Source organism: Loxodonta africana, chromosome 14 (assembly GCF_030014295.1).
Source record: "Loxodonta africana isolate mLoxAfr1 chromosome 14, mLoxAfr1.hap2, whole genome shotgun sequence".
NCBI classification, from domain to species: Eukaryota; Metazoa; Chordata; class Mammalia; order Proboscidea; family Elephantidae; genus Loxodonta; species Loxodonta africana.
Genome location: NC_087355.1, coordinates 67,586,498 through 67,614,234, shown reverse-complemented (window position 1 = coordinate 67,614,234; position 27,737 = coordinate 67,586,498). Strand labels below are relative to the sequence as shown.

General features: G+C 39.3%; 1 protein-coding gene across 2 annotated transcripts; it reads right to left on the bottom strand.

Annotated features, from left to right (window-relative positions):
* Positions 1–1,198: 1,198 nt before the first annotated feature.
* MED30 (mediator complex subunit 30) lies at positions 1,199–22,401 on the bottom strand. Of its 2 annotated transcripts, XM_064268010.1 has the most exons (5): positions 22,038–22,401; positions 18,596–18,754; positions 16,126–16,230; positions 15,969–16,031; positions 1,199–6,196 (listed from the first exon to the last, which is right to left on the bottom strand). In XM_064268010.1, the coding sequence occupies exons 1-4, from the start codon at positions 22,224–22,226 to the stop codon at positions 16,008–16,010; spliced, it is 477 nt and encodes a 158-aa protein (XP_064124080.1). In that variant the 5' UTR covers positions 22,227–22,401; the 3' UTR covers positions 1,199–6,196; positions 15,969–16,007. The 2 variants fall into 2 exon arrangements, with proteins under 2 accessions (XP_064124080.1, XP_003408205.1); XM_003408157.4 differs by lacking the exon at positions 15,969–16,031 and having other exon boundaries at positions 1,208–6,196; positions 22,038–22,395.
* Positions 22,402–27,737: the final 5,336 nt, after the last annotated feature.

Here is a 27,737-nt window from a genome sequence, read left to right as displayed (position 1 = left end):
GTTGTAGCTACTGTGTCAATCCATCCTGTTGAGGGTCTTCCACTTTTTTGCTGAGCCCCTGCTTGATCAAGGATGATGTCCTTCTCGAGGGACTGGTCCCCCCTAATACCATGTCCAAAGCATGTGAGACAAAGTCTCATCCTTGCTTCTAAGGAGCATGCTGCCTGTACTTCTTTCAAGACAGATTTGTTCATTATTCTGGTAGCCATGGTCTGATACTCTTAGCCAACAACATAATTCAAAGGCCTCACTTCTTCTTTGGTCTTCCTTATTCATTGTCCAGTTTTCACAAGCATATAAGGCAATTAAAAACACCATGGCTTGGGTCGGGTGCACCTTAGTGTTTAAAGTGACATCTTTGCTTTTTAACACTCTTAAGAGGTCTTTTGCAGCAGATTTGCCTAATGCAATGTGTCGTTTGATTTCTTGACTGCTGCTTCCATGGGCGTTGATTGTGGATCCAAGTAAAATGAAGCCCGTGATAACTTCAGTCTTTTCTCTGTTTATCATGATGGTGCTTATTGATCCAAGATCACTCAGGGTACTTGCTAAACATGAAGATTCTTTGACCTCACATCAGAGATGCTGATTCTGTAGGTCTGTGGTAAATCCTAAAATCTGCATTTTCAAAAACACCCCCAAGTGATTGTTGTGCATACTGAAGTTTAAGAGCTACTGCCTGAAAAAGACATCTGAAAAAGTTAAAACAGGTTTAGGTAGTTGTGACAGGGAGCACAGCACTTAGTCATCTGAGGATCCAATGTCATAGGAGTGAGACCTGAAAGCACAAATACTTAACATTTTCTTTGTAAGTTTTCTAGATGTTTTTGGAATGCAAATTATGTATTGGCATCAGCACTTAGTAATCTGAGGATCCAATGTCATAGGAGTGAGACCTCAAAGCACAAATACTTAACATTTTCTTTGTAAGTTTTCTAGATGTTTTTGGAATGCAAATTATGTATTGGCATCAGCAAAACTTTTTTTTAAATGTATGCATCCCTTGTATTAGTTCACAGCGTCAACCCTATGTAAAAACAGAAGTTTTATTAACTTACATGAATCTAATAACTCTAATCTTTCGAGTTTAAAAAAAAGCATGAAAGAATTGAAGACAGCTACCATGTTAAAAAATAATATGCACCTAGGATATCTTTCAATTTAAACTAAAAAAAAAAAAAAAAAAATCAATCTTTGACCCACTGATGTTTTAAAGGAATAGGAAAAAATAAATAAATAAATAAGGCATCCAGTGATGTTCAACAAATTTAAGAACACTCCAGATAACAAACTCTTTAAGCCTTAGGACAGGCACCTTTTTAGTTTAAGCCCAAAAACTCCTCTATCTTGCTTAAGCTTCAGTGGGAATTTAGGGAAAGAAAATGAAATACCCAAGCTGGAACTACATCAAAATGTCAAGTTAACACATTTTGGCCTGTAGTGGTGCCAAGGGATCTAAATCTAATGTCTGATGGATCAGGGCCTTAGGTTTCCAAATCATTTTAAAGATAATGTCATTACCAGGACGCTGGAGCTTTGGTTTTGGTTTTTCGTAACTCTTTCCAATCTGTGCTTTAACCCAGGCTAACTAAGACCTGACATGATTACATTGCAATAACTGAAACAGCTGCAAAGAAACAGCTACAAAGAAAAACGTCAACAGGAATGTTCACAGAAATCAGAATCAATCAAATTAAAACTGGTAATTTTCCCATGATAGTCTATGGTGCATTTGGTGTTCTGTAAACTTTCTGTTCTGGTCTTTTAAAGACTGAATATCTGATGTTATATATTATATCTAAGGGAGAACATCAGTGGTTTATGGTTGCCAGTTTTGTGTTTTTCACAAATTTTCCCATCCCTTTTTTTCTAGGAGTATTTATTCCCTGCTCAATAGCACTTTTCCATGACTCCCACCCTTACTTCCTGGCCACAAGGATAGGTTTATAACCCAGGTCAGGCTAATCATACTACCCATTTCCCTGGACACAACAATTGGTCCAAAGTTTGGTTATATGATCCAAACTGTGCTAATCAGAGTCCATTCTAGGATTTCTCAATTTAGAGTTGGAGAAGCAGCCCAGCCTTTGAGGTTGGGGTACAGAACCAAAGGCTGTCTGTCCCATCATTTGGACAAGGCCTGTCTGCAGTGAGAATGAAGCCAAGCAGAGATAAGTAGAAATTAGGTGTGGGCATAGAGAATCCTGTGGACATTGAATCTCGGTTCTAAGTCGTGATTCCAGCAGGTTTGGATTCTGTGAGGTCTTCTCTAGCATCCTTCCTCATTTCAGGAATAAATTCCTTTTTTGGCTTTAGCCTTTTTGAATTGAGTTTCCATCATGTGCAACCAAAATCTTAATATAGAATGAGATCAACTAATCCCACCCAGGAGCCCTGGTGGTGCAGTGGTTAAAGTGCTCGGCTGCTAACCGGAAGTTTGGCGGTTTGAACCCACCAGCTGCTCCGTGGAATAAAGATGTGGCAGTCTGCTTCTCTAAAGATTTACAGCTTTGGAAACCCTATGGGGCAGTTCTACTCTGTCCTATAGGGTCACTATTAGTTGGAATTGACTGGACTGCAATGGGTTTTTGAATCCCACCCATCATTTTGCAGAATACGGAGATTTAATTTCATCAAGGGCACTTGTTATGGCTGAATTCATCTTTCCTTACTCTATTGGCATGTTTTCCCTCAAGAGTGAGCTGAAACTTTGTTAGTGGGGTCTATGTGTTCAATAACTCCAAACACATTCATAATTGATCCTGAGTAGATTTGTGAGTGACTGGGAAAACCGGCATCCATTCTGAGGGTTGAGAACACACACCCAGTTTGAGGCCGTAGCTTTGCAGCTGAGTGTGGCTGCACTGACTATTGTTCCACAGTAGAGATATTCCCTATAGAACCAGAGCCCAAAGGATGCAACTTCCACCCCCTTCAAGAATTTAGTGTTGCAGCACTTTAACTGATCTAAGAGTTAAATCTGATCATTAAAACATAAATGAGTTTTGTTTTGTTTTGTTTTTTAATGACTTTTAGTTGTCAGTACCAAAAGGCTAAACTTACAACGGTAACCAGCAAACCGCCATGAAAAACTGTAAAAGCCCTGCATTCAATAGGCAATAGGCTAAATTATATTTAGATACCACGGAATACTATGTAGGCTGGATTATTGGTCCCAAATCTTCTCCCTGTAGTAGCTTCCTACTAGGGGCAGAGTGCCCTCTGTCATCCAGTTAATGTTGTGCTTGCTTAGGAGAAATGCTCTGACCAAGGGAAAGCTAGAGGGTGTGAAGACGCCTGCATGGTTTGGCGTGACTTGGGCTTCCACCACCTGCCGTAAGAATAGGGGATCATTTCAGTCGAACGCAAACACTGCTTAAGAAGAGCACAGGGTAAAGTGCATACCTGGGCAGGCGAGTTGATCAGACCTCAAGATGAACCCCTGTTTGAGGCAGAGCTGCCCCAGCTGAGTCGCAGACCTATGAGCAAGACGAATGTCGCCGTAAACTCCATGACTTTGAGGATGTTATGCAGCCCTAACTAGTAACTAGCAAAATCAAGCTATTACTAGAAGTGTATTTGCCAGTTATTTGGACATGTACCACATGAAGTCAAGGTTGGCCTGGGAATCACTTGATTATGTCAGAATAAATACGGAAAGCCTGGAGGTGTTTTCTAAAAGCAGATACTCAATGGCATCATCTTTAGATGAGGGCAGTAAGCAAGGCCAGCAACGATGGCCCCAAGAAAATTAAACTGTGTCCCTGATCTCCTTTCATGCATGCAGAGAACGGAACTATGTAGGAGTGTAAATGTGGTTTCTGGGTTCAATACATCATCATATGAGTATTAATTTATAATTTGCATCAACTTGCTGTACTGAAACCATCCTGTGACAGACTGTAACAAGCCTTCTTAAGACTCAGTTGCAGGGTTATCTTTGTATTATAGTAGGCATATGCATTATTTAAAATTAAATTTTCCTTTTTTTTAATAAGCAATATTTGCACATGCTGTAAAATTCAAAAGGTACCAAAGGGTACACAATGAGAAGTACCTTCCTAAATCTGACCCTCAGCCACCCAGTTCCCCTCCCCAGTGGAAGCAAGTTACCAGTTTCTCCTGTAACCTTATAGGTTATTATGTACCTAAATAGTAACTAACACCTAGTGAATCTTGGAAAATATCTCATGAGGACAGGCTGAGTTGTTTTTCTTTTTAATGGTTACATAATGTCCCATTTTGTGGATGTAACATTATTGACCAAATTATACCACAAAAATTATGTAGTTGCCCTTATTGCAGATTCTAGATTAAGACCCTGGAAAAACCAAACCCATTCCTGTTGAGTTAATTTGGACTCATAGTGACCCTATAGAATGGAGTAGAACTGCCCCACAGATTTCCAAGGTTGTAATCTTCATGGAGGAACCATGGTGGCATAGTGGTTAAATGCTACAGCTGCTAACCAAAGGGTTGGCAGTTCAAGTCCACCAGGTGCTCCTTGGAAACTCTATGGGGCAGTTCTACCCTGTCCTATAGGGTCACTATGATTCAGAATCAACTCAAAGGGAACGGGTTTGGTCTTGTTTTTAATCTTCATGGAAGCAGACTGCCATATCTTTCTCCTAAGGAGCAGCTAATGGGTTTGAACCACTGACCTTAATAGCTGAGCACTTAGCCACTGCACCACCGGTGCTCCTGAAGACGAGATATCATTAAGGCAGTCAGGCAAAAATGAGAAACCAGAGTTCTTATTATCCCTCTCCCATAGTACTTACACCATTAGATTTTAAAAGTTCACATGCCTGTCTTTCCCTACTAGATGGTACAGTCTCTGAAAACTGGGACCATGTCTTAATTACTTCTGTACTCTGAGCACGTGCTATATGACCTGGTATATACACAGCAAGAACTCCTTAAATGCCTCTTGAACAGAGCTGATTTAAAAGGTAAAATATGAGGGTTCAGAATCTTGGGCCAAAAATCAAAGTTCTAAATGATAACCAGACATTTTGTATATGTACATTCAAAATTCTCAAAATTAAAAGAGCTGAGGAGTAAATTGCATAACTAAATTTTATAGACTGCATTTTATAAAGGGTTTTGTTATAATTTATTAAAGAAGTCATATAGCAGTATTTTTTATAGAGCCAGAACTCGGGTGAGATAGGTAGGGACTGAGTCAGGGTGGAAAAGTCCTTCCTGAGAAGAATTCGACTCTCTCATTTGAGAATATGTTATTTATAATCTGAGATACCAGCTCTTCTAGGTGGACTATAAAGGGCTCACTATAAACCAACTAGTAGCCTACAAAAGCACTTCTCATATAAAGATATCTCATTTAAAACTCCTAAATTCTAGCTGAAATCTGCTTCCAAAATGCACTGATCATTAATTCGGGTGTATCTAGAAATTAGTAGCCATCAGAGAAGGGATTGCTTCTTGACCTGATGCAGGCAGCAAATAAGCACATGGTTTCAATTCGTGTCATCCTCAAATCATTTGTTTCTCTCCTTTTAGAGACAGATCAATTCAGGTGAAACCAAACATCTGAAGAACAGGATAGAGGTAATTTTCATCTCCTTATAGCAATGCACAAATTAACTATTTTCTCATTGTAACTGGTTCAGAACACAAATTAAATTTTAGAAAAGTGAGCTGAAATGGTAACCTACATCTTTAATTTTATTTACTCTGTAACATAAATTGACTGCATTCGATATTTTCATCTGAAAAAATATTCAGATCTCTAATTTTCTTCTAAAAGGGTAATGAAATTAGCAAAATACTCATTGATCACATTTAAGCATTTATTTACAAAACTAAATTATTTTGCTTTTAAAAAATGATTATTCAATTCATAAAAATTAACCAAACAAACCCTATCAAAGTTTATTACAATAGTCTTTCTCAGAAATAGCATTAAAAAAACTATTAAATGAATACTTTAATGCAAAACCACAATGTAAAAATAGTAACTTAAATTAATTCTAGTGACTAGAATAAAAGCAGATAAATACTTTGTTTCAAAGGGGAAAAAAATACTTGCAACAACAAAAGGTACAGCATGTGTAAAGCGGGAAATTTAAATATCAGTTTAGTTCCTCATTGCCAACATGGTATTTATATCCCAGATGAGATTTCGTAATTGATCCATAATTTGCTTCAGCTGTTGATTCTTCTGTTTGAGTTTCTGTAGAAAGAAAAGAATTTATCAAAAAATGTTTCATGAAATATAGACCACTAAGTTAGAAGATTAAAATGTCATAAGTTAGGACTGTATAAAGAGCCAGACAGAAATTAAGCTACATATTCTCTTACGACAGAGAGCCTCAACCCTTTCCTGGCCTCAATTCATTGAAAGGAATGCTGAATTCTGATTCAGCCCTCAGAGGGCTATGGCTCTGTCTTCCAATCCCCCTTTACCCTTCCACTTCCACCGACCCATCTAAGAAAATAAATATTTAATTGATATAAAACCTGAGCATATTGGTTTTACAAGAGACGGTGTAACATAAAGTTCAAGAGCACACGTTATCTGGGTTTATACATAGCTCCTTCACTAAGTAAATATACGACCTTGGCCAAATTGCTTAACCTCCTTGTGCCTCAGTTTTCACATCAGAAAAATGAGGATAATAATTGACCCTACCTCATAGAGTTATAAGGATTAAATGATTTGATACAAATAAAGTGTTATAACAGTGCCTGGCATATATTCAGCATTCAACGATTTTGTGTGTGTGTGTGTGTGTGTGTGTGTAGGTACGGAGTATACTGTCAATATAAAAAATAAAGTATAATAAAAATGTGACAGCTGATGCAGTTGGTTGTTCAAAAAATACAGCACATTTGCCCATAGCACAAAGTGTGATCTACTTCTGATTCTGAAAACTGGAGACAAAATGGTATGGTACCTAGCATAATCATGTTCAAAACTAAGAACTGCTGAATGCCCTGAATACACACAGCACATTCTTCTGTCTCTATAAGCAAACTGGGTTTCTACTAGACCTCTTTTCTTTAAGCATCCTTTCTTCAAGTTCTATGTAGCAAAAGCCTCCTAAGGTAAAACAACATAAATAATAAAAATTATGGACTCCTGGTCAGTGTGTTTACTAATTATTATCATCATAATTATTAAAAAGCCTTTTAGAAACATTACAATTGGAAATAATATAGTTACGTAATTTTAAAGATACTATATTAAAACACCTCCAAATAAATTAGCACCCGTTCATTATAAAGTGGCCTAACATTTTTAATTTTACTGAAAAGCTAACTAAGACTGAGGAAGTAGCTTGTATTATCTCTATCTAGAGTTAGAGAACAGGAAGTAGGTAGCTAAAAGGGAAGACCAACAAATTTAATTCACACTTGAAAAGAGAATTAGCACAACACAGTAGAGTACATAGGGCTTGACCCTAAAGCTCATTTTCACAGTCTTCTGGAAGATGACACTGTTAGTATTTTAGTTACTCGGTCTCATTGTTCAGTTTTAAGATGACCCATTTTCTGACTTTTGCCATCCTAAGTATGTGGTAGGTAGTTATTGAAGTGGCTGTGCATATTATCCTAACAAAATGGACCCAAATAATTAGGTAAGATGAAGACTGACTGGAAGATCAGTACTAAGCATATTTAAGTCTTTTTGATCCTAAAAACCAAGACATTGACACTTCTACCTGCAAGCAAGAACAGAAGCAAACAGTTACAAACAGAAAAGGTGCTATAACGGAAGGTTGGAAACCTGAGTTCCAGTGCTAACTCTGCCTCTAACTTGCTGTGTGATCTCAGACAAACTCCTATCTTCAGTTCCCTCCTCTATGAGATATGATTATATAATCTATAAGGTCCCTGGCAGTTCTGCTTTCTGTACATGCATACAGAAGATGACAATCGGTTCATGCAGACACATGTGACTGAAAACCAGTAAGTTTAGTGAACTAACTCATGGCTTCGGAATGGTTCAAAGTTGGCTGTCCTCTACCATTACTAAAGTCTACAGGCTGCCACAGAGACATCACTCTGTCAGCTATGTAGGACTTTAGCTGCCATGATTCCCCTCTCGATCCTAATTTTTCAGGAGGGTGTGGAGAAGAGCTACTGGCTGAGAATAAAATGAAGAGAAAGAATGTGAGTTGATTTTTTCTTAAAACACCTTATTTACCTTTGTAAATTCTGATAGGAGTAGGAATTGGCTCCTTTAAATATAACCACATTCAAAAGTTTCAGAACTTCTCTTTGGAATGCAACTCTCAGTCTGTAACACATTCCGTTCCACAAATATTTCCTGAGGGTGTATTAGGTGCCAGGCAATGGGCTATGAATTGTAAGGGAAGAAAAGAGAACGAGAAAGTCCTTGCCTTGAAAAAAATCCAACATCAAGTAGGAGGAAGACAGTGCCCAAATGACTAGAATAACAACCTGATTAGGCAGATGGCAATACAAGATGCTGTGGGACCGCAAAAGATGGAGAGATTGCCACTGACTGGCAAGATCAGGAAACAAGGAAAATATTTTTGCTTTGGGTCTAGAAAAGTTTGTGATAAGCAAGCCACCAAGTAAAAGGATAAATCTGGGGTTGGTAGTGGGTCATAGAGCCCCATAAACGTTCCTGAAGAGAAGAAACATGATTTAAACTGCAATGAAGGAGGCAAGTGTGTAGGATGGATTCTCTTAAATATCTTCAATAGCGACACACCTGTGTCCATGGAAAAGAAGAGGAGGGATTTTAAGTATAGAAACAGCTGAAAACCATTCAAAGGTTATGTCTGGTGAATAAAGTCAGGAATCACATTTGCAGTAAAAATTATATAACTAGAAGTAATAAAACTATATTCTTGGGTGGTTTAAAACCTTTAAAATCAACATCAAAACAGAGGATGCAGGGGGCTCCTACACTGGCTGCATCAATGGAATAAATATGAAGCCTACCGATAAGACACTTCCAAAAATAATGCTCATTTGGAAATATAAATTCTGATATACTACGTTGTTACTGTTGTTAGGTGCCGCCAAGTTGTCCGACTCGTACAGACCCTATGTGACAGAGCAGAACCGCCCCCAGGAGGTTTTCTTGGCTGTAATCTTTATGGAAGCAGATCGCCAGGTCTTTCTCCTGCAGAGCTGCTGGGTGAGTTCAAACTTCCAGCCTTTTGGTTAGCAGCCAAGCACTTAACTGATGCACCACCAGAGCTCCTTAGCTTTAAAAAACGAGCCTTGTTAATCATTAAAAACATTAAAGTAAGCGAATCAAAAAATGTGGGGTATTTTCAAGAAACTATTCAACGCTAGACAGTAGGAAAATCTTTAAAAAAAAGTGTGAGGTACTTTTATAGTTTCTCTCAAAGTAAGATGCACAAAGTTTTAAGTTAAAAAAAAAAAAAAGCATATAAGTAAAGTACCTACAGCCAAAACATGTCATGAAACTATCAACAGCAAAGAAGCTGACAGTTAGGCTTATTAGTGGTTAGACTGTAAATAAATTTTCATGACAGGATATAGGGCTTAATATATACAATCTTGCCACTGACTGATTTTAACAGAGGTTGACAGCTGCTATTTTCAAAATCCATCAGCTGTGCCTAATTTGTTACATTAACAGGTGAATGTGTAAGTAGAGTAGATACTTAAAAAAATTCTCATGCTAAGTCACACCACGTAATTTAATATTCATATAAATGTGATGACTGACACGCAATGGCAATGCTTTAATTTCTAAATGCCTGGACTCAACTGTAGGTCAACCCTGTAAAAACTAGTCACCCACCACTTTCAGTTCCATTTTACCAACAATAGAATAGCTTCAAGCAAAATAAAACTCATTCTGATGGCTCTAAAGCACACAGTCTCAAACAAGTGTTCACTCTTTGAACATGAGGGCTTATGGATTCTAGGATATTTGAAGGGAAAATGACAAGTATTTAAATGGGCCAAAAAATCTTAACTACTAAAACTAGGCCATTCTGTCATCTAATGATTTACATCAAATACAGACTACACAATTATGTGCCCCAAAGCTTCCTTGCACTATGGTAGGCGTTGGTGATGTATGCATTGTTAGAAACCAGAGAGACCACATACACTAACACACCACCAATATATCGTTCTGTATAATTTCAAGTACACAATGATACAGTAATATTTTGAAAATGAATGAGTGAGGGTCAGCTGAGGGGTACATGAAGCTACTTACTTTATGTAGGTTATTTAGAATAAAAGTAAAGAGAATATGCACTGTAATGAAATTCTGGATATTTCTAATTGACATGCCAAAGATATAATTTTATTACTGCATATACAGATCTATAAAGCAACCTAATCACTTAATACAAATGGCAAATTGCATTAAAATATAGTCCACTCTTTTTATTTTTGTTAGTATCCATCAAAACATGAAATGGGTGCTGCTTTGCTTTCACTGTTGCCGTCGTTGTTATGTGGCATTGAGTCGATTCTGAGTCATACAGACCCCTTGTGACAGAGTAGAACTGCCCCAAAAGGTTTTCTCAGCTATAATCTTCTCACAGAATAAGATATGCACATGATGGCAGAGAACATATCTGGATGGTTCACTGCAGAAACTCCTGTACTTAGAACAATGCCTGGCATGAAGCAGGCACCTAAATATCTAAACATCCAAAGGAAAAATAATAAAGTTAAATCAAAAAGCTTCCTCAAAAACCTGGGGGTGGGGGGGGGGGAACAAGCAAACAAAAATCCGTGGCAATCATTTCAAAGCTTGTTCTTCTCTTTTTCTTTTTGAAGGTTAAATATAGCCTTTCAGTATTAAAAAAAATAATAAGACATGGATTCATTTTCATATTCCATACCATGATAGGTCAGAAGAAGTCTGAATGTATTACTGTTACTAGTAAGACTGCTATAAACCTTAAAACTCTACCACAAACAACTGTATTAATTGGGGGGAAAAAAGCCCATATTTGCATATGGTAAAATGCATTGGTTACAATTACGTACAAAAGACTACAATTAAGTTTATGGATATAAATAGTTGACAAATTAAGTAAAATCAATCAACTTATACCTTTTATTTTCTAACAGCATTCATGAGCATAAATTATTAGGACAATATCTTATTCTACAGGCAGCTATTTTAAATAAATATTTTTCACAAAAACAGTCTCAGGTGTGTACCATTAAGGGCAAAAATATATATCAACTGTTTATGAGCTTAACAATTAAAAAAAAAATTCAATCATGTATTTTATCTTATATTTTAGAAGGGAAGTACAGAGTTCAAAGAAGTTGGAGGAAAAGAATAAGTAAATATTAGAAGTGGTAATTACACACAAGATTAATTTGTTAACAATCAGAATATATGTTATATTTAATTCAAATTTATACACTTTTATTTAAGGAACAAGTTAAAACTCCTTTGGGTCAAAGCCCCACTCTGTTTGCTTTTTAGTTATTAATTTTACTCTCTTCTGCCTTTTGGGGGGGATTTCAATTTGAGTTAACCAAATCTTGGCCCTCTCCAATCTTTGACCTCTGCTCACCACTCTCTGGTTCTTTCTCAAAATACAGCATGAAGAATTCCCAGGTAGGAAGCAAAAAATGGCTATGAGGCCATCAAATGGGTACTTCCCCTGCCACTTAAGATACTTCCCTTCAAAATGCTCTTTTAAAGTATAATTCCAACAAAAATATAGGGATTAGCTTTCATTCTGTTTATCTTAAAACATTTAAAGTGATTCTCTCCTCTTTATAATAACCTTCAGTTGGGTATCATGTTAACTAAAACATGGTTTACTCCAAAGTTAAAAGCCGGAAAAGAGCAAATTCAACAAATCCAAGTGTTTGAATCAGAGGAACATTTCTCGAATGCCTGAAGTATAAATGGGAAAACAAAATTTGAAATACTCTTATTCTGTAAGTAGGCAAACTTTCAAAAATACCATGTATCTATTTTGTGTATTGAGATAAACTTGTTCCAAATAAATGCTTGAACTAAATACATGTGAGAACCTCTTTTTTTGCTCAAAATCCTAATAAAAAGGCAGGAAAAGATAAAAAAGCTATAAACCCATGTGGAGAAGAAGAACCAGCGAGGCAACAACAGCAGATGCAAGGTGGTGAATTTTAAGAGGGAGCAGAGAGGGGAGTGGCAGATGGCTTGGCAGAGAGGAAGAAACTACAACCCTGGGGATGCAGGAGGGATACCACTGAGAGCCTAGCTGATCCGCTGTGGAGAAGTGTGGACAGGTCCCATCTCCAAGTCACCAGGTGAGGCCTGGGGATGAGAACTAGAGGAATGACTAGAAGTTGTACCTGGACTATTAAGAGCCCCAGGGGCCCACTGCCACCCCTCACAAACAGGTGACAAAGAGCCTTCTCCCTCTGGTCTGCCTTGCTCTGCCTTGACTCTCACGACACAGGAGATTTATTCCTAAGAGAATGAACTGGAACAGCTCTGGGATTCAGCGACTTCAGTCAGCATGGCAAAAAGCAAGAATGAGGAGAAAAGCCTGAAAACAGGGAGACTAAATGCATGCTGACCTACAGGAGCCCAGAACACTTCCTCCACAAGGCTTGCAGAAAGACAAGAGAGTACTTCCCCACGCAGAGCACTGGAAGATTCTTCTATGAAGAAACTGGACAGCTCTAAAGAAAAAAACCTCAAAAACTGACAGTTGGGGATTCCCTGATCTCCCTATGATGTGCCGCCAGACAAAGCTTCCCAATTCGCTTTCTAATCTTAAGTATGTAAGTGCTTCATGCTTACTTAGCAAACGCTCAACAGAACTCTAAGGGTCTCTACCTGGAAATACAAAACTAAATGGACAGGAAAAAAAGAAACACAGATAAAACTAAAAGAATCAGGAAAAAACTAAAACGACAGAAACTTAATATTTTAGATACCAGAAGTTATATCTACAAAACGAGAACAAAATCCTAATGTTTTAAGAAAAAACAAAAAAGAGTTCTTGGAAATTAAGAGAGGAAATCCAAAAACTTAACACAAAAGTATAAATGGATTTCTATGAGATAAATCTAAGAGGTCCAACATTCAAACAATAATGCATTCTAGGAAGAGAAATGAAAGAAAACGGAAAAATTATCAAAAGCAAACATCCCAAATTGAATTGTCTAGTTTGAACGGGCCCCTATAATGAATAAGAAAAGAAGAGCACGTGGACTCAATGATTTTGAAATTTCAGAACACCAGGAATGAAGAGGTCCTAATAAAAGCTCTCAGAAGTAAAAAACGGAACACATCTACTGTAAACTAAGTACACGGATTATCAACAGTACACGCTACACGTAGTCCCTGATTGAAGACGGGGCTCTTTTCCGACAATTCTGACGTAGCTTGGTTCTGATGTAAACTGAACGCCTCTGTTTTTAGTTTCCATTATCACTGCCTTCTATTATCAGTCTCTGTATAAATCTGACCTTTATCTGTCTTTGGGGGTTGGAACGGTTACATATAAACATCTGTGAGTGCATCTCTGAGAATAACCTCTGCAAATTATGCCCTGCAACACTGTATGTGCCATGTATTACTAAGACGTACCCCCAAAAGAAAAAACAACAGACAGTTTTAGGTGCAGCTCATCATAACCTGAATACGCTATAAGCAGGGACCACCTGTACGTTTTAATAAATGCGCACCTCACATCTTTGGACCGCCAAACACGATGTACTCTTCAAGGTCTAAATTAAAAGTCCCCGACCTCTCCTCACACCCACCCATTTCTTACGGAGTTACTCATTATGACAGCCATTCATCACTGTCAATTTTGCTGCAAAATTCCTCTTAATCTGTATTTCTCCTTAAAAAAAAAAATTGCATTTTATTTTGTAAAATCCATCCACCTTTTCATCTTCTCCTGAGTTCCTAGATACATTTTTAATTTTCCAATATTTTGTTTTCAGGTTTTCTTTTCAACTCTGAAATTCACTGTGACAGATGGTGTGACGTAAAGGCTAGTTTTATTCTCCCCCAAGTTTCTATCTCACAGAATAATTTTCCACAACCCTCCTCGTCATTTTAAACTCTCACGTACAACAGGAAGGCTGTTTTTGTGGCTATCGTTTATTAATCTATTTTTGTGCCAGCACTACATACTTGATTGCTGTTTTTACAATATGCCTCATATTATGTTTTAATTTTTGAGGGCGAGTTCTGCTTTATCATTCTTATTTATTAGAACTTTCTTTGATTTACTTTTATACTTCCATGAAAAAAAAAATCCCACTTGAATGTGGACTGATATTGCACTAAAACCGTATTATTTTGCGTACTTTTAAGAACATTTCTATTTGTTTTGGGGCTGTTAAACTGCATTAAAACTATGAAATATTTTATAGTATTTATTGCCCCATGTAGGAACTTTATATACTCTCTTAATTTATTAAAACTTTTTAAAATGTGTTTAGATATGGTAGTATAATGGATTGCTCTTTGTGTGGCCTTTCTAGGCATGGTCTTATAACTCCCACCCAGGTGACTCAGTGGGACTCTGTGATAGGGTAATTGTGGCCCACCAAGGGGACTGGTCAGTTTTACCATCCTGCTGGGCTTGAAATGAGCCACCCAGAAGTGGAAAAAAGAAGAGTCCACCACTGCCAAGGAAGGAGAGACTGACAGGAGAGAACTGCATAAGGCAGCCCAGTGGGCTTCCCCGCCCCCAGAGTGAGAAAGCTGAGTGCCTTTGGGCAGAGACTGAGGGCCAGAGAGAAGCCTACACTTGACCCATGAATTTGGGAGCTGCCAGCCTCCACAACCGTGTGAGCCATTTCCTTTACAGGGTTCCTAAGTTCTGTAAGACATTGTAGCCAATTAGGGAACCCGAAGGCAGGAGACAGAATACTGAGGGGAGAGGGAGTAGCTGATATTAGAGATGATAGGAGTCATACAGCAGTGGGAAAAGCTGGACATCTGGGATATCTTTAACCTCTGCCTCATAGGAACCAGCTTTGTGCTGAGCCTCATGAAAGAAATTATTCTAATCATTGAGATAATTCCTACCTGCTTAACGTTTACTGTTGCAATTGTGAGTAGGGTTTCTAATAACCTAATTGGTTTAAAGCACCATTAGAGAATGGTATTAATCTTGTATTAATCCTTTTTATCAAAGCTGTTTATCAAAATTCTGAAGCAAGAGGGGGAAGCAGTTGATGGCAGGAAGATGGGGGCCAGGGATTTTTCCCCCTCCTCCACCCAAATGGAAAGATTGGAACATGTTCAGATAATAAAGGAAAAAAACACTGGGGAGAGAGGGGAGGAAGGGAGATAAATAATGAAAACAAGAGGGCTGAGGAATTACAACACAGAACCAGAGACAATCACCTTCAGGGAAAGACATCTCTGCATTAGGGGACAGCAAAGAAGAAACACTGTAATTCTACCAAATGTCTTTTAGTCATTTGAGAAAAAACACTTTTTCTACAATTTAATCTACTGAGATTACATATTACACAGGGAAACTGATTTATCTTCATATACCTCAGGCAAACCTTCTTTAATTGTGGGCTAAATGTTAATACACCGAAGAATTCTACTGAGAAATAACAATTTGGGAGGGTGTGTATGTGATAAAGACAGAGAGGTGGGTAGTTTTATTTTTTGGTAAGTTTTGGTAGGCTCTACTCTCTATTTCATGAGAATTATCTAAGCATTATCTTCTGACCCTTTGAAAGTATTCAGCAGTAAATACATTCAAGTCAGGAACTTTTTTGGGCGGAGGGAGTAGGGTAATGCTTTGATAACTCAATTTCTTAGGTGTTGAGACATTCATGTTTCCTATTTGTATTTTTTTTTTTTTTTTATCATTTGCTTCTCCAAATACACTGTAAGTTAGAAATCTAGGATTCCGCCTAAAAAAGAAAAAGTAAATGACTTGTGACTAAGTGCTGAAGGAGCTCTGCTGGGAGCTTCACTGCGTGCATTTTGTGGTATGTCTTCGGACCATTCAGACGGCATTTCTGCTTACCTCTTAGTTTTGAGATATTTTCTAAATAGGCTAAGTGTGTCACAGAAACAACTTCATGTAATTCTGTAATTCAAATTATGTTTTTGAGTTATATTACATTCTCTTGTAATTTTTATACATAATTTTGAAATATAAAATGTACAGACTGAAAACTCACTTTATTGACTTCAGCGATTTCTCGCCTCTCTTCACTAGCAAAACGGGGCAGGCTGGCCCGGTCATCATTCTTTGAGCCATCTTCTTCTACATATGGAATAAGTTGCTGGGAGGGACAAACAAAAGCCAAAGGTCAAAAATATGATACAAATTTTACAACTGTATTGCTATAGATAGTGCATCAGATGAAGGTGAATTTTCATGCTTTTCTTTTACTAGTGTAAAAATAAACTTCAGTTCAGGTGATGGCCGGAAACTGCAGCTTCAGAAGTTTATCATTTCCATGAATTCTGTACCTTAGCTTTTCAGGTTTTTCTTGCTAAATAGCCTCCATAACATTGGTTGTCACGATTAAGTAATACCCTACATATACTCATTCACTCAGCAAATATTTAATTGCCAGCACTGGCTGAGGCACTGAAAAAATAATGACAATGCCAAATAAGACGTGATTCTTGCCCCTAAGATTTCTAGTCTATTGAGGTAGATACCTAAGACAGGTTTTCCTTCATTTATACTAGGAAGAAAGGAACTCAACAGATGTGCTTTATATAAATGTCAATAACTTGCCAGCTACAATTTCAGTATCTGTGCAAATTTCTAGGCGTCTTAACTCTTTCTAGTTGCTAGAAATTTTTTTTCCCCCTAAGGAGAAAAAAATTATATAAAAATGAAACTTCTAACAAAACTATAATTCAACCTGTATAATAAAGTTTATTTGACGAAGCCCCCAAATATCTGAAAAAAGAATTATAGCCTTCTCTAGATGTGACAGAGAAACTCTGGTGGCAAAGTGGTTAAGTGCTATGGCTGCTGATCAAAACAGTGGCAGTTCAAATCCACCAGCTGCTCCTTGAAAACTCTATGGGGCAGTTCTACTCTGTCCTACAGGTTTGCTATGAGTCGGGATTGACTCAATGGCAACAGTTTTTTTTTTAGGTTTTAGATGTGACAGAGACATCAGGGATCGTCTAATCTCTACCACCTTATATTATACCAGCCATGTACAACCCTGTGGTAAAACTGAGAGTCATATGGCCAAACTTGGATAAATTCTTGGAACAAATATAAACGTACCCACACCCATACCCACCCTTTCTTCCTTTCCTCTCTCCTAATGCAGAGCTATCCTTCCTCCTGAAGGTGATTAGTCTCCATTCTTGTGTTCCCACTGACTCCTCTGCCCACCATGTCTTCATTATTTATGCCCCTTTGCTCCTTCTCATCCTGCTGTTTTCCTCCTTTATTATTTAAACATGTTCCAGTCTCCCCATTTGGAGGAGAAAAATAAAAACCCTGGACTCCATCCCTTCTTCCATCTACTGCTTTCCTTTCTTGCCTTTTATCTAAGCTTTTTGAAAGACTGATATTCACTGGCTGGGTCTAGTTCCTTACTTCCTGTTTAATCTCCAACCCACTGGGATCTGGTTTCTGGCTGCCATTATTTCACTGAAGCATTACTCGGATACGATAGTTTCCCCTTAGAAAAACCTACTGGGAGGTTTTCATTCCTTATTTTCCTTGAATTCCCTGCAGCATCTGACAATGACAATTTTTCTGATCTTTCTGCCACATCTTTGACCACTTCTTTTCAGGCTCTTGCAGTTTACTCTTTCTCCAGTCATGCTTTACATGCCAGCCTCTCAAAAAGGAAGCACTGATCATGTACAATTCTTACAGTACGCAGAGAACAGCTAAACCTTCCCAGCTGCCACTGCTGGTAGAAATATAATTTGTCAACAGGAAAGGGCTCCCTGTAAAAATACCATATACATTATTAAAATAATCTATGACTGAAGACTAAATTTGGAGAACGTTTTAAAAATAGAGTGGTTCCATTGGGTTAAACATCAAATCTGAACTAATAATGATGAAAAAAATTTTTATCTGTAAATTTCCTCTGTGAACAATCATTTTAAAAATATTTCACAATACTGTTAAAGCTCCTACTAAAAATCATGCACTATTATAAATTGAAAGGAGACACTGAAAACATTGATAAAAACTGTGACACACACCCCTTCCTTCCATGAAAATAATAATAATAATAGTATCACTATGAGCCTTGGAGGAGCCCTGGTGGCACAGTGGTTGAAAGATCAGCTGCTAACCAAAAGGTCAGCGCAGTTCAAATGCACCAGCTACTCCCTGGAAACCCTATGTGGCAGTTCTACTCTGTCCTATAGGGTCACTAGGAGTTGGAATCAACTCAATGGCAATAGGTTTATAAGCCTGGAGGTCAGAATCTAAAAGAAGTTTCTAAAATAAAAAGATTAAAAAACAGTATTAATTCTATGTATAAAAAAAAATTCTGTGTATACATATCATTATTTTCATAATCTTTGGCTCTAGCCAAAGATTAAACTGATATAATTCAAAAGTGGTCATACTGCTACAGTAGAATAGGAAAAAAAAAAGTCTTGAAACCATCTCACGTCTTACAATCATTGTCCTCTACCAGTCAGACTTGCCTCTACTGGAATGGGGTCCATCCCTCCGCAGTTTTCATTGCACTTGTCATAGACCAATCTCAGCTTTCTGAAGAGAATGGAAAGTTGGCGAAGATGATCCTGGAGCTTTGTTAACCGGTCTTGATACGTTCCAGTGTGGTAAGTGACACCATTTGGCAGCTTACCAGGCAAAACAGAAAAATAAAAATATAAAGTAATGAAAACCAAGATTTTCTGTAAGTACAAGTAAAGCCAGCAAATAGAAAGAGTCTCTAAGCACTGCATAAAAGCAAACTACTCCTCATATTTAACGAAGTGCAGTATTAAGAATATTTCTCGGAAGGGGATTCATAGTTTTCATGATATTCTCAAGTGATTAAAGGATACCTGATTAATAAATACCTCTCTAAAACAAATGCTTAGAAATACTCTTAGCAGTTGGTATTTATGGAGCTTCATCCTTTTGGATTAGAAATCTAGAGGATGATTTAAAAAAATTAAACACTTTAAAAAGATGTATTACTAAATAATAAAAGACCAGGTTATATGTAGTCCAGAAGCTCCTATTGTTACCACCTCTTCTTTCCAGCTTTGTGAAAATGCTGGAGCACATTGTTGCTCCATTTCAGCCAATCCTGAGATGGTCCGAAGGGTCTTAGAGAGTTCCACCACAGAATGCCCATCACGAGAGACACAGAGAAATAACCATCACGGTCACTTACAAATTAGTTCTGAACAGATGTCATTTATTTTTTTTATAACAGCTCAGTATACAAAAAGAGCTCTGGAAGTAGTAATTTATTTCATCTCTCTCCAGCCTCGGTGTCCTTAACTGTAGATTAGGGATAAAAATGTTTCTTAAAACTGTTGTGAGCACAATAAGAGAAGAACACATTAAGCACTTACAGCTGTACCTGACCAAGGAACATATGGTAAAGACTTCATAAACAGTAGCTATTACATCTACTGGCCCTAACGCAGTGCTCTGCATACAGTGTTAACAATAAAGAAACATTTGCTAAATCCTGACAGATCATCTAATCCATACCTTTATCATTTCAGATAGGAATATTCATTTCTAGAATCATCATCAAAGAATTTCATACTTCTTTTGGATTCCCTTTGTATTATATTTCACACTGACTTCCACAAAACTTAATTACTTTTATAATCAGGAGGAAAAAAAAACCCACCACTTAGAAAAAAAGGCAACAAACACTCTTTCCAAACCAAAAAAACTAAACTCGTTGCCGTCGCGTCGATTCCGATTCATAGCAGCCCTAAAGGACAGAGTAGAAGTGCCCCATGAGGTTTCTAAGGAGCAGCTGGTGGATTGGAACAGCTGACCTTTTGGGTAACAGCCTGAGCTCTTAGCCACTGCACCACCAGGGCTCCAAACACTCTTTAGGGGACCCTTAAGCAGTGATTAAATGCTTGCCTGCTAACTGAAAGGTCAGTGGTTCCAGCCCACCAGCTGCTCCACGGGAGGAAGATGCAGGAATCTGCTTCCATAAAGATTAAAGGCCTTGGAAACCCTATGCGGCAGTTCTACCCCGTCCTATAGGGTCTTTACGAGTTAGAATCAACTCAGTGACAACAAGTTTGGTTTGGTTTTAGGGGACCTATAGAATATTTTTTTATAGAAATAGAGTTGTAAGTGGTTGAAGAGCTGGTTTCAATTCACCCAACCACTAACTAGATGTGGCCAAGTCACCTTACCTGTCTGAACCACAGATTCCTAATCCGTTAAACAAGAATGATATTCACATCACAGCATGGTAAGATATACAAGCATTAAAAATAGGCCAGCAATAGGTGCTGGAAAAATTGCATACTCAAATGCAAAAAAATGAACTTGGATTCATACCTCTCACCACATAAAAAAAATTAATATGGATCACAGAACTAAATGTAAAATCTGAAACTATAATACTTCTAGAAAAAAAAGTAGGGGAAAATCTTTGTGGCTTTGGATTAGGCAAAGATTTCTTAGGTATGACAGCAAAAGTCCATAAAAAAACAAACTGATAAACTGGCTCCAACAAAATTAAAATGTGAAGAGAATGAAAAGACATGCCACAGACTAAGAGAAAGTATTTGCAAAGACAATAACAAGTGTTGGTGAGGATGTGGAGAAATTAGAACGCTCAGACACAGATAGTGGGAATGTAAAACGAAGCATCGATTTGGAAAAGTATCTTAAAATGTTAAACTAACCTTCACCATGTCACCCAGCAATTCCACTCTAAGGTATCTATCTACCTAAGAGAAAAGAAACATGTCCACACAAAAATGTGGAAGCAAACGTTCACAGCAGCATTGCCAGAGTAAAAGCACGCCCAATGTTCATCAACAGACGAATGGGCACGCAAATCACAGTACATACATACAAGGTAATACTATTGTTGTCATTGTTGGGTGCCATCCAGTAGATTCAGACTACCCGTGACAGTGAAGTGTCCCATAGGGTTTTCTAGGCTGTAATCTTTACTGAAGCATATCCCCAACTCTTTCTCCTGTGGAGCTGCTGAGCGGGTTCAAACCGCCGACCTTTGGGTTAGCAGTCAAGCACTTAATGATGTGCACCACCAAGGCTCCTTAATGTAATACTACTCAGCAATAAAAGGGAATGAACTAAGGATACATGCTGAGAGAAAGGAGGCAGACAAAGACTATACACAGTAAAACCCGTGAAAGCCGGAACCTGTGTAAGGCACAAACCTGTCACAGAAGAAAAACTCAAATATTTTCCATTAATAGCAAGCGATAGAAAAGTTTTAAGACTACACCCTGTCAAAGGCAGAAAATTTTCAAGACCCAGAAAAACAAGGCAGTCCCTGGAGTTCCAACTGTCACAAGTCTCACTGTCGTATGTAGTTCCATTTACAGAAAAACCTAGAAAATGCAAACTAATCCGTGCACTGAAAGTAGACCAGTGGCTGTTCGGGGAAGGACGACAGGAGGCAATGATTTCAAAAGGGCATGAGGAAATTTGGGGGGGCTGATGGATATATTATCTTGTGGTTTCGCAGGTAAATACATAATGTCAAAACTTTAACTGTATGCAGTTTGTTGCATGTCAATTACACCAAAATAAAATTGTTTGTTAAAAACAAACATTGGTTAGCAGAGTCTGAATTCTTCAAGTCCTTGACCCCAGGGATTTTGCTGGAAAAAAGGTGAGAGGGTGGTGGAGTGTGACTCACCTGTACCCTGAAACGAAGGGAATAAACAGGGCAACAAAGAGTTTACCTACTTAATGAAGAACCCGGCCTAACGTAGAACCTCTACACCCCGGATTCCTGGGGACAGACATATCACTGGGAACACATCTGAACCTGAATGGGGTGACCACATACTGGAGGTTTGCTCAGGACAGCCCCGTCGACGCCCCGGGGCCCTTTAGTACAGCATCCCCCTTCCTCTACGCACTCCCAGGAGCAGCGCTCGTCCTGCTTCCCACCTGCATATTCCTCAGGAGCTGAAAGATCTCCATGGTGCGGTACACGATGTCCTGCACCGTCTCCTGCCCGATCCGGCAGAGCGACGCCGTGTTGACCTCCCGGGCGGCTTGCTGAGCCTGGGGGCCCGAGAAGGGCCCGGGCGCCATCCCGGAAGGCATCCCCGACGCCGCCAGCGGAGGCGTGGACATGCTGCGGCTGCAGCCTCAGGCCGGAGAGCAGACCTAAGGCCAGGCTCTTAAGGGCCGTCTTCTATCACGGGCTCCGTCCGCCCAGAACCGAGCTGCTCCCGCGCCTCAGCGACGACACCCGCTTGTAAGAGCCCGGCGGCCCAATTTCAAAACAGCGGCCACGACTTCCGCCCGCCGTGACGTTACGCGTCCTCGTGACGTCAAAGGAACCGCCCACTCAGCGGACCTCTCGGAACCCGACTCAGCGAGAAGCCAGCGCGATTGGGCTGAACGCCCGGGGGGGCGGGACCGACGCGCTGCGGAACCAGTCATCGGCTTCGCCCGGGCAAAAGGGGCTGTACTGGTGGTGGGGAGCTAACCTAGTCAGGGTGGGTTTCTCAGAGCCACGTAAGAATTCGTGACAGAGTTCTTATTTTGTGTTAGATGCACACTTAGGCGTCATAACAGTGCAGCCTCTGAGATTTGTAGTATTTTTGTCCTTTTTCAGATAGGAAGCAGGATCAAAGAGGCTAAAGTTACTTGCCCAGGGGCACAGAGCTCGTAACTGGCACCCTGGGATTCGAACTTCGAAAACCGGATTCCTGATCTTGCATGCTTTCCTATGACGTCGTACCGACTCCTCAATTTTTTTGATCCTGCTGAAATGTCGTTTCAACCTATGTAAAAAAAAAAAATCAAACACAACTTTATGTCACTTATTACCGTCTGTTTTATATATTTTTAGTTTCAGACTTTCCCTCAACCCATATACACACGCTAGAATGCAAACTGTGAAAGCAGAGACCATGTCTATTTTATTTACTGTATTTTCAGCACTTAGTGATTGGCACGTAGAAGGTGTTCGGTAAATAGTTGTTGAATGATTACTGTGTGACAGCACACATGCAAGAAAAATTAAAATCCTTCTCTCACGTACCTCTTCTTACTTCTAAACGGGGGGAAAGTAAAGATGTGAAAACTGATGACAGGTACAAAATGACTGCATTTTAAAAAGTATCGGAACACTTCATGAGTAAGAACTTTCTAGAAATAGGTTATTAAAAATGACATAAGACCCATTGTAGAGATTTCTAAAATGCTAATTTTCAGCTGTTTGGTGATCAATTATTTGACAAATATTTATTGAGCATCTACTATGTGCTGGGTGCTAGGAATGGAAGAGCAGTGAACAAGTAGTGTCTCATGGTGACCGACAGAAAACTGTTTATTATGATTGATGACTGTTTTGAAGCAAAAGTTCAAATCACCATTATCAGGACACTAATGATTTAGTACATCAGAGACAACCTAAACCAAAAAACCCAAACCTGTTGCCATCAAGTCGATTTCAACTCTAGCTACTCTAGAAGATAGAACTGCCCCATAGGGTTTCCAAGAAGCGCCTGGTGGACTCAAACTGCCAACCTATGGTTAGCAGCTGTAGCTCTTAACCACCATGCTACCCGGATTTCAGGGAGTAAATTGGGACCTGAAGGGGGATGGGAGATAGTGCTGAAGAACAGATTCTACTCTCTCGAGGAGGAGGCAGGGCACTAGGAAGGCCAGTGCCAACACCTGAAGCAGGGAGGGAGGCCTAATGCTTTCCAGGATCTGAAAAAAGTTTAGTCTGAGGATGTTGTCAGGAAATAAATCTGGAGACATAGGCAAACCTTAGAGAAATTTCTAAGCCATTCAAGTAGATCAGCTTTATTCTGAATAAAGCAATGAGTTATTGAAGAGTTTCTAGGAGAAAGGAATAACTATCGGCAATATCCATTGTAGAAAGCTTATTCTTGCTACTGAATGGAGAATGGGCAGTGCTGTGTGCTGACCGTTCTTCCCTCCCAAAGGGAGATGATCATAATGATGACAGTGATAAAAAGATAATGATAATAACAGAAATAGTACAATAGGTGGCTTTGAATAAATATTTGTAAGCAGAATCTAGAGAACTCGATGTTGACCAGATTGGGAACATGGGAGAGAGGAAAGAATAAAGAATGGCACATATTTCTACCTTGAACAAAGGGATGGTACTTGTGCCATTTACCAAGATAGAATAAACAAGAAAAAGCAAGTTTGAGGGGAATTATGCCTGTATTAGTTTCCTATTACTGCTGTAACAAATTACCACAAAATTTGTGGCTTAAAACACCATAAATTTATAATCTTACATGTCTATAGGACAGCATTCTGAAATGGGGCTCACTAAGAGCCCTGGGAATGAGCCCCGGTGGCACAATGATTAAGTGCTCAGCTGCTAACCAAAAGATTGAACCCACCAGTGGGTCTGTGGGAGGAAAGACCTGGCAACCTGAGTCCGTAAAGATTATAGCCAAAAAAACCCTATGGGGCAGTTCTAGTCTGTCACATGGGGTGGCTAAAATCAAGATTGTCTACAATTGACAGCTGCATTACTTTCTGGTGGCTCTAGGGGGTAATCTGTTTTCTTACCTTTTCCAGATTCTAGGGGCTGCTCACATTCCTTGGGTCATGGCCCCTTCCTCCATCTTAAAGCCAGCAATAACTGCTCAAGCCTTTCTTAAGAGGCCATCTCTCTGGTTCTGTCTCCCTCTTTTCCATTTAAGGACCCTTGTGATTACATTGGTCCAACCAGATAATCCAGAATAACTTATTTTAAGGTCAGCTGATTGTTGTCGTTGTCGTTGTTAGGTGCTGTGGAGTCAGTTCTGGCTCATAGTGACCCTATGCACAACAGAACAAAACACTGCCCTGTCCCATGCCATGCTCATAATGGTTGCTATGTTTGAGCCCATTGTTGCAGCCACTGCTTCAATTATTCTTGATGAGGGTTTTCTTCTTTTCAACTAACCCTGTACTTTACAAAGCATGATGTCCTTCTTCAGGGACTAGTCCCTCCTGATAACATGTCCAAAGATTGTAAGATGAAGTGTCTATGTGATTTTATTGGGCTCATCCACATAAGACAGGATAATGTCCCAACCTCAGGGCCCTTAACATTAATCACATCTGAAAATTCCTTTTTGCCATGTATTATAACATACTTACATGTTTCAGGGAGTAGTGGGTGGACATCTTCATAGGACCATTATTCTTACCACACAGTCCTCTCCATTTCTCTTTTCCACTTACTCTGGTTTATTACAAATTGAGGCTGTTTGTTTTACTATTTCTCTTCCCAACTACCTAGTAAATTCCATGAATGCAGAGATTGTCCCTTTATATCCTTGAGGTCGACCTAGGACATAGAGCAGTGCCTGGCATACAGTAGTGCTCAGTAAATACTTGATGAAAGAATCATGAGTATACTCTGGGTCATCTTGAGTGTGAAATGCTTGTGAGCTAGGAAGCAGAGCTGTCCAGGGAGCAACTGTGTATATGCAGGGGACCAGGTGCTTTTTTTTGAGCAGAAGCATGTAGTGTGGTGTAGTGATAAGCTCAAAAACTGTCAGACATCTTGAACTAAAATCCAAACCTGGCACCACCTGACTGTGAACAAATCACATCAACCTCCATGTAAAACACGGGGCTACAGTCTCAGTTAATTGGGGAAAAGCTAGTCTTTTTAACAAATGGTGCTGGCATAACTGGATATCCATTTGCAAAAAAATGAAACAGGACCCATACCTCACACCAAGCACAAAAACTAACTCCAAGTGGACCAAAGACCTAAACATAAAGACTAAAACGATAAAGATCATGGAAGAAAAAATAGGGACAACGTTAGGAGCCCTAATACAAGGCATAAACAGAATACAAAACATTACCAAAAATGACGAAGAGAAACCAGATAACTGGGAGCTCCTAAAAATCAAACACCTATGCTCATCTAAAGACTTCACCAAAAGAGTAAAAAGACCACCTACAGACTGGGAAAGAATTTTCAGCTATGACATCTCCGACCAGCGCCTGATCTCTAAAATCTATATGATTCTGTCAAAACTCAACCACAAAAAGACTAACAACCCAATCAAGAAGTGGGCAAAGGATATGAACACACACTTTACTAAAGAAGATATTCAGGCAGCTAACAGATACATGAGAAAATGCTCTCGATCATTAGTCATTAGAGAAATGCAAATTAAAACCACGATGAGATTTCATCTCACTCCAACAAGGCTGGCATTAATCCAAAAAACACAAAATAATAAATGTTGGAGAGGCTGTGGAGAGATTGGAACTCTTATACACTGCTGGTGGGAATGTAAAATGGTACAACCACTTTGGAAATCTATCTGGCGTTATCTTAAACAGTTAGAAATAGAACTGCCATACAACCCAGAAATCCCACTCCTCGGAATATACCCTAGAGAAACAAGAGCCTTCACACAAACAGATATATGCACACCCATGTTTATTGCAGCTCTGTTTACAATAGCAAAAAGCTGGAAGCAACCAAGGTGTCCGTCAACGGATGAATGGGTAAATAAATTGTGGTATATTCACACAATGGAATACTACGCATCGATAAAGAACAGTGACGAATCTGTGAAACATTTCACAACATGGAGGAACCTGGAAGGCATTATGCTGAGCGAAATCAGTCAGAGGCAAAAGGACAAATATTGTATAAGGCCACTATTATGAGATCTTGAGAAATAGTATAAACTGAAAAGAACACATACTTTTGTGGTTACGAGGGGGGAGGGAGGGAGGGAAGGAGAGGGTTTTTTACTGATTAATTGTAGATAAGAGCTGCGTTAGGTGAAGGGAAGGACAACACTCAATACATGGAAGGTCAGCTCAGTTGGACTGGACCAAAAGCAAAGAAGTTTCCGCGATAAAATGAATGCTTCAAAGGTCAGCGGAGCAAGGGCGGGGGTTTGGGGACCATGGTTTAAGGGGACTTCTAAGTCAATTGGCAAAGTAATTCTATTATGAAAACATTCTGCATTCCACTTTGAAATGTGGCATCTAGGGTCTTAAATGCTAACAAGTGGCCATCTAAGATACATCAATTGGTCTCAACCCACCTGGAGCAAAGGAGAGCAAAGAACACCAAGGTCACATGACAACTAAGAGCCCAAGAGACAGAAAGGGCCACATGAACCAGAGACCTACATCATCATGAGACCAGAAGAACTAGTTGGTGCCCGGCCACAATCGATGACTGCCCTGACAGGGAGCACAACAGAGAACCCCTGAGGGAGCAGGAGATCAGTGGGATGCAGACCCCAAATTCTCATAAAAAGACCATACTTAATGGTCTGACTGAGACTAGAGGGATCCTGGCGGTCATGGTCCCCAGACCTTCCGTTGGCACAGGACAGGAACCATCCCTGAAGACAACTCATCAGACATGAAAGGGACTGGACAGTGGGTGGGAGAGAGATGCTGATGAAGAGTGAGCTAATTATATCAGGTGGACACTTGAGACTGTGTTGGCATCTCCTGTCTGGAGGGGGGATGGGAGGATAGAGAGAGTTGGAAGCTGGCAAAATTGTCACGAAAGGAGAGACTGGAAGGGCTGACTCATTAGGGGGAGAGCAACTGGGAGTACGGAGTAAGATGTATATAAACTTATATGTGACAGTCTGACTTGATTTGTAA